At 39.6% G+C, this 18,013-nt stretch overlaps 1 protein-coding gene across 2 annotated transcripts in view; it reads left to right on the plus strand.

Moving 5' to 3' along the window:
- sik3 (SIK family kinase 3) overlaps positions 1-18,013 on the plus strand; it is a 53,063-nt gene that overhangs the window by 19,714 nt on the left and 15,336 nt on the right. The window contains exons 3-15 of one of the 2 annotated variants that reach the window (XM_049466867.1): positions 77-140; positions 817-978; positions 1,792-1,916; positions 2,261-2,384; positions 3,247-3,365; positions 3,458-3,568; positions 4,308-4,442; positions 5,785-5,856; positions 7,523-7,632; positions 9,317-9,470; positions 10,307-10,459; positions 11,460-11,533; positions 15,554-15,679. In XM_049466867.1, coding sequence (XP_049322824.1) covers positions 77-140; positions 817-978; positions 1,792-1,916; positions 2,261-2,384; positions 3,247-3,365; positions 3,458-3,568; positions 4,308-4,442; positions 5,785-5,856; positions 7,523-7,632; positions 9,317-9,470; positions 10,307-10,459; positions 11,460-11,533; positions 15,554-15,679 — 1,529 coding nt within the window. The remainder of the gene's footprint in view (positions 1-76; positions 141-816; positions 979-1,791; positions 1,917-2,260; positions 2,385-3,246; positions 3,366-3,457; positions 3,569-4,307; positions 4,443-5,784; positions 5,857-7,522; positions 7,633-9,316; positions 9,471-10,306; positions 10,460-11,459; positions 11,534-15,553; positions 15,680-18,013) is intronic. The other variant, XM_049466868.1, reaches the window with a different exon arrangement.

An 18,013-nucleotide genomic window follows, 5' to 3' on the forward strand; every position in this document is an offset into this window, starting at 1 on the left:
GAGTATGTCCTGCTAAATACTAAATTAATTGCTAATGATGTGGGTGTGGGTGTGTGTGTGTGTGTGTGATTTGCAGGTGATGGAAACAGAAAGGATGATATATTTAGTAACAGAATATGCCAGCGGGGGAGAAATCTTCGGTAAGGTTATATTTAGAAAATGCTTCGTATCCGCTGACGTACATGTTTTACTGGTTGTTTTATTTTTCCCGCTTTCACTTTCAGCTGTATACTGTTATTAAGGGATTACTTAATGTCTTAATGTCTAAGTGTCATGATTAAAGATGAAAAATTGTGTTTAATGATGAGATTAATTATTTCCAAAAAAATCATTCTAGTCTCTTTGAATCACAGTAATGAAATGTAGTGTTCTTGTTGTGTTGAGTAAATTCTTAAAAAAGTCATTTATATAACTAACCATTGTGTTCATGTTGTATATGTTTTATATTTTAATAATAATGCATTGAATCTGTCCTAAAGCATCAAATCAAATACTGTTTTAGATTCAGATTCAGTCATCCAGTGAAGAATCATTGCTTAGAAATTTGAATCCAGCTGAGTTGAATTAAAAATGTGGTGATTTCACGAGGAATCAAAACCAAAAACACCAAACCTTTTGTGCTTTTTGTGATTTCTTTAAACATTTATCAATTTTAGATTAATTGGTATACAACCAACTTGTAATGTTTGGGAATTCATTAAGTAGTAAACCACTTTGTGATAAAACTAATCAAGTCTTCTTCTTACATTATTCAGTTTTTTTTATGATGCTATGCATAAATTGTGTGTTTTTAATTTGTGTGTCTGTGTGTGTTAGATCACCTGGTGGCTCACGGGCGAATGGCGGAGAAGGACGCTCGGCGGAAGTTTAAGCAGATTGTGGCGGCCGTGCATTTCTGCCACTGTAGAAACATCGTCCACCGAGATCTAAAGGCAGAGAACCTGCTGCTGGACCACAACCTCAACATCAAAATAGCGGGTGAGTGAGAGGGAGAGTGAGAGAGACGGGGAGAGAGTGAATGAATTATGTGCTTGTGCACGAAATGGTGTTATTTTCTAGCAACACCTTAGCAACCACTTAACACTCCAGCAGCCACCACAGATACCATAGCAACCACCTAGCCGCACCACAGCAACCACCACAGATATCATAGCACAGCCTTAGCAAGCACAGCACCAAGCAAAACATTAGCACCCACCTAGGAACCACTTACCCAAACCACAGCATCCACCAGGGATACCATAGGAATACCTTAGCAGCCACTTAGCAACAGCACAGCAACCACCACAGATACCAAGCCACAGCCTTAGCAAGCACAGCACCGAGCAAAACATTAGCAACCACCTAGGTTACCAAAACCACATCATCCACCATGGATGGCATAGGAACACCTTAGCAGCCACTTATCAACACCACAGATACAACCACGGATACCATAGCAACCACCTATCCATACCAAAGCAACCACCGAAGATACCATAACAAGCACAGGGCATAGCAAGCACAGGGCAAAACATTAGCAACCACCTTGGAACCAGTTAGCAAAACCACAGCATCCACCACAGATACCATAGCAATCACCTTAGCAGCCAGATAGCAACCGCATAACAACACTATAGAAACCGCCTGTTCTACCACAGCAGCTACTTAGCAACTTTATACAATGACCTGGAATTCCACATTTATCCGTGGGAGCCAGTTTAGCTGTGTAACCTTGGTGCATTTTCTTCAAGAAATACACTTTTCTAGTTTTTCTTATTCTGTAATTTCTCTCTCTCTGTCTCTCTGCAGACTTTGGCTTTAGTAATATGTTCTCGCGAGGTCAGTTGTTGAAGACGTGGTGTGGTAGTCCTCCGTACGCAGCTCCAGAACTCTTTGAGGGCAAAGAGTATGACGGGCCCAAAGTAGACATATGGGTAAGCTTACAGTTTGTCTTTATAGCCACAGTTTAAGTGGCCACACCCACTCTAACATGAGTTCATCACTACCTTCACCCACCATCCCTAACCACCTACTGTACCAGGGGTGGGACACTATCAATATCATGATATATCGTTTTCATTATTTATCAATATGTGGCATTAAATATCAATATTTCTAATTTACCCCAATTAGACGTATAATAAAGTTTCATTACTGCTTTCTTACTCCATTGGTGCCGTTGGCTGCTTGATTGGTGCTATAATCAAATGAATTGGTTGTGTTCAAAGTGCTACAAATGTTTTAATATTTCTCACTATGTGTGTGTTTGTATGTGTAGAGTTTAGGTGTGGTGCTGTATGTGCTGGTCTGTGGCGCTCTCCCTTTTGACGGAAGCACTTTGCAGAACCTCAGAGCGCGAGTCCTCAGCGGCAAATTCCGGATCCCCTTCTTCATGTCCACAGGTAAACACTAAAGTCATCCAAACTATGAAGAAAAACATAATGAATATTTAATTTAAAAAAAATGTTAAACAAACCAAAATATGTTTTATGTTAGTTTTTTTTAAAGTACAGAGTTCGTACGGTCATGAAAAACCTGCAAAAGTCATGGAATTTAAACCATTTTGGACCTACTAAAATCGATTTTAATTATAGGTTTTGTTTATTGTTGTCTTTATTGTCCGTGTCTGCATTGATTTTTTTTTTTTTATGATATGGTCATGAAAATTTGCCTTGAAGGCATAAAAAGTCAGAAAAAAATCCTGGAAATGTATTGGTTAAAAAGTTTATAAACCCTGAAAGTAGCTCCTCTTATTTACACAATAGTTGTGCCTCGTCAAGAGTTAATTACTTGAATTTCTTGCTTCTCTTAATGTGTTTGAGAGCATCAGTTGTAAAGTTGTGAAGAGGTAGAGTTTGTCTACAGTGAATAGCTTTATTTGAATAATGTTCTAATACATATTTTAAGAAGCAAGATTTATTCAACTAAGTAAAGAAAAAAGACTTTAAAAAATGAAGGAAACATTTCAAGAACTTTAAAAGTATCCTTAAGTGCAGTCGCAAAGACCATCAAAAACGTTATGATGGAACTGGCACTCATCAGGACTGCCACAGGAAAGAAAGAATAAGTTCAACAGAGTTACCAGCCTCAAAAACAGCAAGTTACCAGCTCCCTGTTTTGCTTTGTTTAACACTTTTAAGTTACTACATGATTCCTTATGTGTTTCTTTATAGTCTGGATTAATTCCAAATTCATCTGTAATATTGGAAAAAAATTAATATAATGAACAAAAATAACACATCTGTATGTGTGTGTGTGTTTTAGACTGTGAGTATCTGATCAGGCATATGTTAGTATTGGAACCCAGTCGCAGGCTGACCATGGAGCAGATCTGCAAGAACAAGTGGATGAGGCAGGGAGACCCGGACCCCGAGTTTGAGAGGGTGAGACCCATATACATACATACATACACACACACACACACACACACACCTCTCTAAACAGAGTGTATAAACTGTGTGTGTGTTTGTTCCAGTTGATAGCAGAGTGTGAACAGGTGAAGACCGAGAGGGAGACGGAGCTGATCAATGAGCAGGTCGTAATGGCCATGTCTGAGATGGGACTCGACCGAGAGCGCACCTTACAGGTGACCACACACACACACACACAAACACACACATACAAACACACACACACACACCCAAGATAGTTCTAGAAAGTGAATATGCAAGAAGTAGAGGGGTATAGTAGGGGCCCTATTAAAGTGGTAACGTGAAATAAACCAGTCAGCGCGTCACTTGCCATTCCCTTCAAAAGCCAGGTGAGCTCTGACTATGGTGGATTGCTATTTTAATGGTGCAGCTACCTGGACGTGTCCAACAATTCTTAGCAGAGGAAACTGACATGGTTGTTCACACTGTAAAGGTGTGCGAGCAGCTCATTTACAGGAACAGGAATGTTATTATATTTAGTATTCTGTTTATTGTTGATGTAAAAGTTGGGTTTGTGTTGCTTCCTTTTCATGTGGGGGTGTATCTGCGGTGCACCTGTGTTAGCAGCATAGCAATGAACGTCTGACTGTTGACATCTGTCTAGGTTGTATTCAGTCAGTGGCGCACCTGTGTTTTTCACTGCCAAGATAGCAATACGACAGAAATTAACCTGAACACAAGACCAAACATTTTGAGACCACTGTTGCTATTTATACAATGCAGGCTGAAGTAGTGAAAATAGACTTTGTGCAAGGTGTAAGATAGCAATGAGCATCAAAAAGCACTTTGCACAGGGTGTAAGATAGGGCCCTTGGTGTTTCAGATAAAGTGGCCAGTAAGTTAAGACAGTAGTAGGAGTTTCCAATAAATAATCTATCACTTTCTCTCTTCCAGTCGCTGCACACTGATGCTTACGATCACTACAGCGCCATCTACAGTCTGCTACTGGACAGGCTGAAGAGGCACAAGACTCTTCGTGTGGCTCCGCCCACTCCACGCACCATTGGCTACCCCCTCAACCCCGTGCAGGTGCGTGCCCGTTGGCCCCGGCGGCCTGTTGTTTCGGGGGAAGCGTTTGATGTTCTGCCCGCTGTTTTGTCACTTTAAATGAATATGCATGAGGCAGCACTCTGGAGTCTTCAAAGGAGCGTTTGATCTGTTCCACATCTTTATATGCAGCTTGGTGCTGCTTATGCACATGCATCAGCTACCTTCTACACAGCAGAGACACACTATACACTATACTATACACTATACTATACACTATAGTATGCACTATAGTGCCTAAAGTATCTGCTGTTGCTTGTATTGCTGTGTTTGGTGATGTGAGGTTTGGATAGAGATGCTTGGCCATGGAAACTCTCCATTCCATGTGTCTCTCTACACTATACTGTTCTTGATCTAATCTAAAACTACATGAAGTTTGGAGGTGTGTAGTGATGACCTTACTCTGAAGCTACAAGAAGTTTGGAGGTGTGTAGTGATGACCTTACTCTGAAGCTACAAGAAGTTTGGAGGTGTGTAGTGATGACCTTACTCTGAAGCTACATGAAGTTTGGAGGTGTGTAGTGATGAACTCTGAAGCTACATGAAGTGTGGAGGTGTGTAGTGATGAACTCTGAAGCTACATGAAGTTTGGAGGTGTGTAGTAATGACCTAACTCTGAAGCTACATGAAGTTTGGAGATGTGTAGTGATGAACTAACTCTGAAGCTGCATGAAGTTTGGAGGTGTGTAGTGATTACCTAACTCTGAAGCTACATGAAGTTTGGAGGTGTGTAGTGATGAACTCTGAAGCTACATGAAGTTTGGAGGTGTGTAGTGATGAACTCTGAAGCTGCATGAAGTTTGGAGGTGTGTAGTGATGAACTCTGAAGCTACATGAAGTTTGAGGTGTGTAGTAATGAACTCTGAAGCTACATGAAGTTTGGAGGCGTGTAGTGATGAACTTAATCTGAAGCTACATGAAGTTTGGAGGTGTGTAGTGATGAACTAACTGAAGCTACATGAAGTTTGGAGGTGTGTAGTGATGTAATGACTCGGCTGCAGAAAGTTGGTGAACTCTGTGCACTATGCTCCTCAGCATCCGCTGACCCCGCTCTGTTATTTTACACTATTTTACACAATTTTTTCCAATAACTTGCAGCCCTACTCTGAGATGATTTGCGCTTTATGACATGGTGCATTATCCTGCTGTAAGTAGCCAGGGTCTGTTAATGCTTCCACAAGCAGTCAAACTACAAGTTAATTTATTTTATTTCAGAAGGGACAGGGGAAGAATCCAGAAACTTCTGATCATCATGCTGTTTTCATGTGTTTTGGGGCTACTTATTTATATTCTCTCTCTCTCTGTCTCTCTCTCTCTCGCTCAGGATCAGGGTAATGCTGTCAGTATGACTGTGCCTCACGTTCAGCTCATTAATCCAGAGAACCAGATTGTGGAGGTAAGTCCAGTCTCTGTGCTGCCACCTTGTGGTGGACCCTCACACTGCACACCACATAGGCCCTCTGTTTATAGCAGAGAGAGACATACACACATGCATACACACACACACACACACACACACACACTCACACTCACTCAGTCTAACTGTTGCATAAGTGTGTGCAGTAGCAGCTCTGTGCTGATGCAGGTGGCAGGAGAGGGGAAAATAATATCCAGCTCAGGATTCTCTACAGTTAGTTGGCGTCACCCAGGCCTGAACAGCAGAGATGGGTCTGGTTCAATCCATTATTGGTATCTGGGTTTATATTAATGTATTTAACGTGTCTGATATCTGTTGAACCCAATACGCTTATTAATCTTTTTTACCGATCTGAATTCTAGTCCACAGTTTAGTGTAAACCCACAGCAGCTCCAGCCTCATTGTGCAAATAACCATCTGCTGCTTTGACTACGTAGATGTTTGTTTGGAGATATTTTAGCATGGAAACATCAAAATGCGAAACTTTACTTATAATGTAACTAAAGCCTGCCTGTATGTCTTAGCAATTAGGGGTTTGTCATATCATATCATGCACAATCATAAAAAAAAAAAATAAATAAAAATTTTGATGTCGTGATATACTTGAAAGCAGCCTGTTTTCTATTTATTTAGCCATTTGCTGTATTTACTTTTAATTTTGTTTGTAGTTTACATGCACTAAATATTCCACACTTTAGTTTTGTGGTTAATTTCTGTGGTTACATTTACTTTATTTTTGTTATTTTTTTGTTGATTTTTAAGTTACAGTTTATAAAAAGGAACAATGTTTGTAGGGTTTTTTTTGTACTAAATAATTCTATACTAATACTAATAATAATAATAATTTTGTTGCAGTAGTATATTCCTGAAATAAAAATTTAAATGTTTTGTCATATCGCCAAGAATATTGTTAGTGCAATTCTAACCTGGAACTAAGTTAGCATTAGCTGTAGTTTTGAGTAAAAGATTGTTTGTTATGAGTTATTTTAGTCTAAAAAAACACTGAAAATCAACACAGTAGATGTTAAATATGGAAAAAGAAAAAATGAAAAGAGCTATTATATTGGAGTTTGTCTCGGTATCGGTCGTTGTGTATGGGGAAAATGCATATCGGTCCATCTCTACTGGACAGTCACTCAGTATAAACACTGTAAATGTCGGAAAGTCTTGTTTTGATCAAACATAAAATGTGTTTCAGTTACATTAAGTTTCTTTAAGCTTTGTTGGTTTGGATGTCCCAATTTAGCCCAAGCATATTTGAATATGTTTAAAAGTATAGGGAGACCTACTTATGACATATACTGACACATTTATGTTATTCCATTCTAAATCCACAGTCATTAGTGTGGAGTCATTCCCCCTTTTGCTGCTCTAGGAGCAGATGTGGAGATCTGCAGTTATTGAGTCAGCAGAGCATTGAAATACAAAGTTAGGAATTCAGATTCAGGAATATTCAGATTATTCGCTAAAATCTTTCTCAACTAAATTTTACATTGATTTAGAAATGACTTTCCTTTGATTGCACACACACTCTGTTTCTCTTTCTGTCAGATAAACATCCCCCCCCCCCCCCCCCCCCCACACACACACACACACAGACAGGGTGGACTTGGATACGCTGCTGTAACTGTTTTGTGTTGTTTAGCCTGACGGGACGATGGCGCTGGACAGTGATGAAGGCGAGGAGCCGAGTCCAGAGGCCATGGCGCGATATCTGTCCATGAGACGCCACACAGTGGGAGTACCGGACCCCAGGTATTACATCATGCTGATGCCAAACATCAGCATGAGTGGAATTTACCTTTGAACCTTTCATCTGAATCTTATCAATTCACTTTATTTCAACCTAAAGGGAGCAACTATTTTTTTCATAAAGATGATTTGTTTGCCAAATAGCTTTTGTACTATAATGCAAATTAAAAGGATCATTAAGATTTTTTTTTTTGTAGTAACTCATAACATGCTCAGCAGAACTCCAGTCAGTATGTTCTTATTTGAACTGTGTGGTACATTATGGTAATCTCGGTGGGTTTTAGCATTCAAATCTGCTGACAAGCATTCCCCAAGTCCCATTTCCCACTCCGGGTTGTCAGGTAGAGAACACAAGAGCACGCAAATAGTGTGCTATAGCAATGGAAACGGGTGGGCTGGCTATTTTTCTCCTGAACATTGAAGTGATCTGGACTATTCAGGTTAACTTAGTCATGTTACAACATGTGCATTATTAGTATCATGATTTTCTGGATCATTGACATCTTACAAATGTCAAATTACAAATCTAATCAAATTTATGTATTTTTAATAACTCAATTAGGGGTGTGCAATTTAATATTGCATACAATAGTAAAATTAATTTTTTTAAATATTGTTTTGAATTCGTTTGGTCATATCATTATCATACAAATACCATAAAATATCATGATGTTGTTTTAGGGCCATATCGCCTACCACCTAGTCCCTGCTGTTTACTAACTCTGCAGTGTCCAGTGTGACAGAAATACCCAACAGAAACTGAATGTTGCTCTTTATATTGAGTAGTAACTAAGGCTGGGTGTTTGTTGTAATAAAAATGAATATTGATATTCTTTAAATATATGTTTGAGTCTCGATTTATTTATTTATTTTTTTTGTAGCAGCGACCTTTAACCTTACTTTCAGCTTTTACATTTAATAGGGTGTAAGCATAACCTCCCTGAAATTTAGTTAAGGAAAAGAGTAAAATGTCACTGCCACATGGAGTTTTTTTTTTTTTTCTGATAAAGGTCTTTTTGTTTCTTATTAAACTTTTTTTTTATACAGATCGTCCTTAGTTGGGACATAAGAGTTCTTTACAGGTTTTTATCTACTGAGATTCCCTTAGTAGATGTACCTTCTATATGTAAAGGTGTACAGTCTCCATTATCCTATTTTGAAAATCGCATTAAAACAGTAATTCCATTAATCAAATTAATTCAATTAACCTACCAACCCTATTTGTGACTCCAACTCCAGAGTGTGTATTTTTAGAGCAGAGGGATAGTTGACCTAACGTTAGCTGTTGCTGACCTGGTGCATCAAGCTAACAGAGTTAGATTTAAAGTCAACATGAGTTTGTTTATTATGTGCAAACAATAAAACATTACACAATACACATGTAAATATTACTGAGTACTACTAGTCATCGCTTCTCACTGTGTGTCAATCTGGCAACCCGCGTTAGCTTGGCATCTGGGGAGGTCCAAGTGGGTGGATGGGAAAGACCGCTCTCTCCAGTGTTTGGAAATCATTTAGTACTGATTATTTCTGTGTATAACATGTTTCTGGTTGTCTAATGTAAGGTTTTAATTGATGTATTAATTGCATTTATTCATGCAGTAATAGAGAATCTAAAGTGTGAGGAATGATACTTGTTCACACTGCTCTAACGCTATGTCTTGTGCTGTTTGTGTGATTTACTCAGGGGGGAGATGCAAGAGGAGCTGCAGAAGTTGGCCCCTGGTTTCGTGCGGGCGGCCCCCCAGCCCCAGTTCCCCTTGCTGCCCCCTACCATGACACACATCCCTGCATTTATGCCCACTCAGAGCCTCCAGCCCACACAGCAGCTCGAGTACAAGGTAACACACACACACCAGCTTACTGTCTCTCTGTCTGTCTCTCTGTCTGTCTCTCTGTCTGTCTCTCTGTCTGTCTCTCTGTCTGTGTCTCTGTCTGTGTCTCTGTCTGTGTCTCTGTCTGTATGATTCTTCCTCACCACATGTCTTCCACTCTTCTGTTTTTTTCACCTATCCCCAATGACTTTAAAAATTAAATTAAAATTCTCTGTCTCTCTCTCTCTCTCTCTCTGTCTGTATGTCTGCCTGTCTGTTGGACGTCTCTCTCTCTGTCTGTCTGTATCTCTCTGTGTAACTCTTGCCTGTCTCTCACTCCCTCGGTCTGTCTCTGAGTCTCAGAGAGAGAGAGAGAGAGAGAGAGACTCCGAGAGAGACAGATGGAGTGAGAGACAGAGGGAGTGAGAGACAGAGGGAGTGAGGGACAGAGGGAGTGAGGGACAGAGGGAGTGAGGGACAGAGGGAGGGAGGGACAGAGGGAGGGAGGGACGGACAAGAGTTACAGAGAAAGAGACAGACAGACAGAGAGAGAGAGATGTCCGACAGACAGACAGACAGGCAGACATACAGACAGACACAGTGAGATTAAGCCAGGCTAAAGTGCAGCTTCTAAGCACGGTGGAGGTAGTTTTACTATCTACAGCTCGCAGTGAGAGCTAGCCGGGCTAAAGTACAGCTTCCAAACCTGGTGGAGGTAGTTTAAAACACTGTAAAAAGTAAAAAGAAATAGATGCCCCATATATAAATGTACGGTAGCTTATGGTTTGGGGACATGTTGATGAGTAGTTCTGATGATGATGTAAATGATGTTCTTGTTTTTCATTCTCTCTCTCGCTCTATAGGAGCAGTCTCTCCTGCAGCCTCCCACACTGCAGCTGTTGAACGGGATGGGGCCGCTGGGGCGCCGAGCATCAGACGGAGGGGCCAATATTCAGCTTCATGCCCAGCAGATGCTCAAGAGGCCACGGGGCCAGTCCCCGCTTGTCGCCAGTCCTGTGAGTGTGTCACTAGCATTTTTCCAACCTCAGGAAATCAGTTGTATGGATAAGTTTCCACAGTTTGACCAGTTGGGCTTCTATTGGCTGAATACACAATGCAAGTGGAGTTGTAGAGGCCATGATACCCTTTAGTCTCCTCACCGGTCCCCTTACAGGTTACAAAAGCAAGGCCAATCGTTTATAGTTTGTCGTTTTGCATGCCAATTAAATTTTCTTTTTCTGTCAAAGTGGGCGGTTCTTGTTAAATCTAACAGCATCTTGGTATAAACACTGATTTTTAATTCGAAAGGACCCAATTAAATTCTATTTCCAATTTGATTTGATACTGATTAATTTAGAGATATTCCATTGCTTTGTTGTTTTAGTATAAAATGACTAATGTTGAAATTGTACAGGATCTAGCATCTTACGCACATCTTGGAGTTAACTCTGTTTTCCAAAATCAATTCAATTCGAATTCACAAGGTCTCAGTTATTTTATCTGCTTTTTATTTTTTAATGTTTTGAAAAGGCTCCATTTAAAGCCTTAGTACGTCAGTTTTTGAGTCTGAAAGTTGTCATAAATATACAGTACCAGTTAAAGGTTTGGACATAACCTCTTATTCAGTGTCTTTCTTTATTTATTATTATATGTTTTTATTGCCTACATTGTAGATTAATATTAAAGACATAAAACCAATTAAGAGACACATGGGATTACATATTGAGCAGTGAAAAATACAGAAAACAAACAAAAAAGGTTTGTTCTTCAAAATCCCCTGACCTAAACCCAACTGTGATGGTGGCACTTTTTGTTTCAAAAATAATTCTGTTCCTTTATAACATTAATATCTTCAATAATAAATTTACAATGTAAAAACTCATAAGTTATGTCATTTTTTCTTTGAATGGTTCTGTACACATATTTGTTTTTAGAACCTGACATAAAAACATAAAAATGGATGCGGTGTGAAAAGACCTTAAAAGCTTAGTTATACCCTTCTTTCCCCTCTCCCAGCACCCTATCCCAGCTGTAGCTCCGGTGGATGAGGAAGGCTCGGACGGGGAGCCCGACCCAGAGGCAGTGCAGAGGTGAGTCAGTGTTGTGTAGAAGTTGTGTAGAGGTGTGTGTATGAGTGTGTGTTTGAGGGTTGTTGTGATTTTTTTGCTAGTAGAATTTCAGTCTCTTCCTGCAAACCTGCTGGTGCTCACAGACTGCAGTACAGATCAGAGTCCAGTTTGAAAACCCTTGCTGTCAGATCCCATTAAATTGATTGATTAATGGATTGATTTTAAAGGAATAGATCATATTTACACAGTTTCAAAGCCCCCTACCTCAAATAAAGCTGATTTCCTATATGCAAACCTTTTAGACTTTTGTCTAAAAGTACACTTATTCACTTTGAAGCTGGAGCTACAAGCTAATAAAGATAACAAGCAACTTAAACTTAAATACATCTGATAGGATGCCTCTAATACATGTCTTAATCAACCAGACTGTGTGGAGGAGGTGTTCAGTAATCCCTAGTAGACTTGTTCATGTGGTTTCTGGCTAGGGCTGCCCAATATATTTCGTTTCAGCATCAATATCGGAATGTGCACATGTGCATTAGTCACACTGTAGGATGTGCAGTGTCAACTGTTTTGTGCAATGTCAAATGCACAATGATTTAAATTTTAGCAATTGCGCCTTCCCAAAACCGTTTCTTTTGCTTCAGTCATTGATACACAGATTGCATTATTAATATCTTGTCCTGGTGTCATTGATGCCTAGTGAGATTTGCTGAAAATGTCTCTCTTTTTTAGTATTACAATATACACTGCCTGGTAAAAATCTAGAATCAACTAAAAATACAGCTAAGAGCGTCCTATTGGCAATAATTACTGCGTAGGTGATTATGATTTCAGATGACAAGTTATTTGACCCTAACCAATGCAGGGAGTAGCTTCTCATTTGTTAAACAACTGTCTCATCCTGTGGTCCTGTGGTTTCAGAAGGGTCAAATTATTGGTATGCATCAATAATTTAGAGAAAGCATCTAAGGAGTTAAATGATGAACAAAATCTGATTAAGAACCGTCAACGTATTATTAAAAAGTGAAAGAACAGTAGGGGAAAATCATCTTCCATCAATCTTGAATAATGTAAACGTTTGGTGAAATGAGATCAAATGGTAGAAAAACAGCACTTGAAGTCAGGGATATGTTTAATAGGGAAAGTAAGAGCTTTTCCATCGAATAATGCAGTAAAAGGAACTCAAAGGATTGGGACTAAACAGCTTTGAAGCCTTAAGAAAATAACTTAAGCATGCTTTAGGACACCTTAAGAGGCTAACCAGCAAAAGACGGCTTCAGTTTCAACTCTGGAGCAATGGAAGAATGTCATGTGAAGAAGGTCTGATGAGTTCAGATTTTCCCTGTTCCAGAGTGATGGAGCATCAGGGTAAGAAGAGGGTTTAGGTATCTTTAAATCATCATTTTCACACATGGATTGGTAACCACAAAGTCCAGACCTTAACCTCATTGAGAATCTTTGAGATGAGCTTCAAATTATGGGAGATTCTCAGTACAAGAGCTTGGGGAGAAATAAATGCACAAAAAATGGACAAAAAAAAACGTACTTTCCTTTTATTGTTTTGGCCAGGCAGTGTATATATTGCAGAAGAAATAAATAATGGAATTTGTTTTTTAACAATATTGTGCAGTTCTGTTTCTGACACTCCCCATCTGATTACTATCTATAAACATGGACTAAATGAACGGAATGTGTCTCAAAAATTAGCTATAAAGCTCCAGTTCCAAAGAAGCAAACATCAGACAGTGAATATGAGCCAACTATTGCTTTAAATTCTTTAATCCATAATAAAAAATGTACTGTGCCTCGCAAATTATCCAGTATTTAGACTGAAAATAGCAGCGGTAATCCCACTGATGGGTTACATTTAGAGTGATTAAACCACACCGCTCCTGATCATCAGCTCTGTAGGAAAGAGTCGGGAAAGAACCAGATTAAAGGACCGCTTCACGTCTGACCAGCGTTCCACTGCCGTCTGTGGTCTGCCGCCAGCTTTAGAGCGTTGCAGAATGGAAAAACAGACCTGGCAGGATGAGAGGAACACTATATATGAAGTAGCAGCAGCGGCAGCAGGGAGATCCTACGCTAACTTACACTGTTTTATTCTAAAAATGTTTTAAATAGCTCTCTTGGATTGACTTTGATTGGAAAACATGATTAATCACAGGCAGCTTTACAACAAAATCACAGTAATCAATCACAATCAGTTGCTAAAGAATGTGATTATTGATGATTAGCTAAACAAAACAATGTGTTTGATCTCATAAACCACAAGTTCATCAACCACTTAACCACAGTTATGTGATTAATCACGTCTGTTGTGATTGGTCGCGATTAATTCCGCTCAACCTTGCAAAACTATTCAATTGATTATGATAAAACCCAAACAAGAAAGTCATTTTGGTCATGGTTTTGACTTTAATCCCACAAAAGGAAATGTTATTAATCACAATCAGCCACCGATACAGTTTATATAATCACAAGTAACTTTATATCAATGCATTTGTTCAAAATCTCTTTCTGAAGAATGGGATTAATCGCGATCTCATCCAATCACAAGCGAATGTGATTAATTACAATCAACCACCAAAAAGTTAGGAATGTAAATGTTTGGTTAACTACACAAAAACTGATAAATTGTGTGATTGTGATAATCGCACAACAAAATAAATTGATTATTGCAAGTAATTAGTAAGAAAATAACATGAATAATCACAAAAGACAAAACAATTATGCGTGATTAGTCGTGATCGACCATAATGTGATAAATCACGATTAGCTACACAAAAGCATGCATGAAAAATGTCTATTTTCAAAAAGTATGTAGTTATTGTAATATGTACTACACAGTGGGGTATATATCAGTGGGGATAACAAAATAAATCAGTTAATTATATTTAACTTTTATATTAATATAAAATCTTTTTTCAATATTAATATTTAATATTAAGTGATAAAGCAAAAGAGTGGTAATCACATGTGTGGGATTTTCCTGCTGCAGGTGTCTGTCTTTCTGTCTGTTGGTCAGTTGGTCTGTCTGTCTGTCTGCCTGCCTGTCTGTGAGATGAGTGAAATGGGAGCAGTGCTGTATTATAGAAAAATTTAAGTTGCTTGTGGCATTGTGTGTGCGCCCCCTTGTGGCTCATACAGCTTTTCAGCTGCTGTAGTGTGTAGCGTGTGTGTAGCGTGTGTGTAGTGTGTGTTCTCGCGCTCTTGTTGTGGGTGGTGGTGTTTGGGAGCTGCTCGCTGTGCTGGGTGTCGTGGGCTGTGGGGAGCGTACTAAAGGCTGCAGCACCGCTTTCTGCCACTGGGGGCGCCAGTCATTTTGGCGTCTCCATAGCTGTCGTCGCTCTCTCTCTCTCTCTCTCTCTCTATCTCTCTCTATCTTTCTTTCTTTCTCAATCCCTCATCTGTCTCTCTCTCTCTCTATCTCACTCCTTTTTTCACTTTATCTTTCTATTTCACACTCTCACTCCCTCTCACTCTTTCTCACTACCACTTTCTCACTCTCTCATCTCTCTCTCTCTCTCTATCTCTCTCTCTGTCGCACTCTTTTTTCACTTTATCTTTCTCTTTTACACTCACTCTTTCTCTCTCTCACTTTCTCACTCTATCTCACTCTCTCTCTCACTCTTTCTCACTCTCTTTCTCACGTACTCTCTCTTTCTCACTTACTCTCTCACTCTTTTATTATCACTCTATATCTCACTCTCTTTCTCACTTTTTATCTCACTCTCTGTCACTCCCTCTTTCTCTCTCTTTTTCTCTCTCTCTCTCTCTCTCTCTCTCTCTCTCTCTCTTCTCGCCCTGTTCTCCTCGAGTTCTGGCTTCTTATAAAATCAAGCTTTTCAAATTTTCTAAATTCTTTTTTTGAAATTCTGATCTCTCTCGGCTTCGCTTGTGACTAAGCTTCGCTACCAAACCAATAACCTCGTCAAATCCAAACGCAAAGTTCTGTTATCCAATTGGATGGCTGCGTGGCCAATCGGAGAGCTGATTCGTGCTGCTTCCTGTCTCCCTCCCGCCCCCGTGGTGCAGGTACTTGGCGAACAGCTCCAAGCGGCACACCACACACACGGCGGGGAGCTCAGGATACACCTCCGCCGAGCTCTCAGCAGAGGCACAGAGAGCCAGACAACGGGGCTGGACCCCAGAACACTCACGGTGAGGCACACACACACACACACACACACTTTTTCCTACATTGTAAATAAATGCTGAATTAGAATATTATGTAAGATCAATTGGTACTTTTGGCAGTGTGCCAAGTCCTGTTGGAAAATGAAATAATCTCCATAAAAGTTGTCAGCAGAAGGAAGCATGAAGTGCTGTAAGATTTCCAGGAAAACACTGCACTGAGACACTGCGCACACTGCCAAAAGTACCAATTGGTCTTATGTAATATTTAAATTTTCTGACATACTGACTTCAACAATAAAAAATAAACACTTTAAAATAGATCACTTTGTTTGTAATACATCTTTAATTAAATTACTGAAATAAAGTTATTTTTTAATGGTATTCAATTTTTTTTAAGATGCATGTTTAGAGCTGGTGCTTTACTGTCATTCCAGATAATTAGCATACTCACGATTTAAAACAGTAAAGTTTGCAGTGCAACAGGTGATAAATGACACAGGAACATGTTTAACCAACAGATGCTGCTATTTGGCCTTAATGCAGTGCTGAGTCAAGACGCAGGACATTTGTTGTCAAATGCAACCACTAGTAGGCTCTCCAATAACTCCACATCACAAACCAAGTACCAGATTATTAAGGCTTAAATAACAGGTTTAAAAGATAAAGCTCCAAATCTGAACACAATCGAGTGAGTGATCCCAGGAGAGTTTTGATACACTGCAGATTCCTATTACTAAACTTAGAACTAGGGTGGGCCTCTTTTTTTTCTCTCCACTTGTTTTCAGAAAGCGACTCCCATCCAGTGGCTGTAACATTAAATGCACCTTAATAAATTTGATTTTTTATCGTGTATTAGCTAAACACACTTTGGAAACTCAGACACATTGTAATATTCATTTATTGAAATGTCCTCATTTGGAGATAAGACATATGTGCTTCATTTCAGCCTCCGTATGTAACCTTAAAGGTGTCATTCCATTGTTTTTTAATTCATTTTAAAATGTCTAGTTGTGGTCTCTAGTATGAATGAAAGCCATGTCAGCTGATTTTTGTGAAGCAAAAAAAAGAAAAGTGCTCCGGTAAAAATAAGTGATCTGGTATAACGGTGCTTTAGTCTAGTTGAGGAGTGTGCGGAGAAGAGTGATAGGATTTCAGCTCTTGCTTATAAATATTCATACATGCAAACATCACGCCTCTGATTGGCTAACAGCACTGCTTCACCAGGAGGCAGCGAGATGAACAACAGTTTAAGCATTTTAAAATAAAGATATTTTACACTAATAACAGTCTGTGCAATGTTATATGTTACTGTACAACATGTGTAATAATGCCCTGCTAAGTGCAGTTCAGCCACTGACCTAGTCTTAGAGTCTCTGTAAAACGCCAAATCCACCGGAGATCCTATGTAAACCTATTTGAACACACAGATGTGGGTAGTCCAGGTCCAGAAAGTGAAAATCCACCCCAGGGTTTTGTTGGCTAAGGTGCAGCAGATCAGCCCAGGCAGAAACAAAAAGGAACAAAACCCAGAGGATGGAATTTTACTTTTAACTAGTGTAAACAGAATTTTTTTTTATAAAACATACACCTACCTATCTCAATTGTACTTCGCTGGTGGTGTTCCGTAGACAAATTCTAACCATTTGTTCCTTAGCTCTGAATTACTGGGTAAAACATATAACACTGATGTGTTATTTGCACAAATAACACAGGAACGAACTGCTTTTACAAGCTACTGCACACAATGGAGTTTAAGAGAGACTCAGAGAGACTTATAGTATTTTACAAAGAACAAAAAAAGGATTGTTTGGATTTTAGCGGAAGGACACCTTTAAGCACAACCCCTACGATATAAGAGATAATATCCGCTGTAATGTGCTCTCATTTTGGCTATAGGGCTGGAAATCGATGGCATGAGTGAGATGCATGTCCTCCGTTTTGACCTTTGCTTGCACAGAGCAGTGTCCCTGTCTGCACTCGGAGGAGCTCAGCCTGTGTTGGCTGCTGTGCTAACGCAGCGCTGTGCGCCTCTACGACTGGACATGGGCCACTGAGGACTGCATGGCCTGCATGCTTTTCCTGGCCTATGACTGTTTGAATTAGACTATAAACACAGATCCAGAGGAACCTTGGCTTCTGACGGTTTTGTGTTGGTGTGTAGCTTTGATTACAGGATGCATTCAGGTCTGGACTCTTTTTACATGATGATCTCATGCTCCTGAACCCTGCACTCTTTCACAATTCCAGCCCCATGAATCCTGGCATTGTCATCCTGAAATATGGCCGTGTCATCAGGAAAGAACAAATTTATTGATGGAATAACCTGGTCTGTATTCAGTATATTCGACCTCTTTTTTG

Source organism: Astyanax mexicanus, chromosome 18 (genome assembly GCF_023375975.1).
Source record: "Astyanax mexicanus isolate ESR-SI-001 chromosome 18, AstMex3_surface, whole genome shotgun sequence".
Lineage (NCBI taxonomy): Eukaryota > Metazoa > Chordata > Actinopteri > Characiformes > Acestrorhamphidae > Astyanax > Astyanax mexicanus.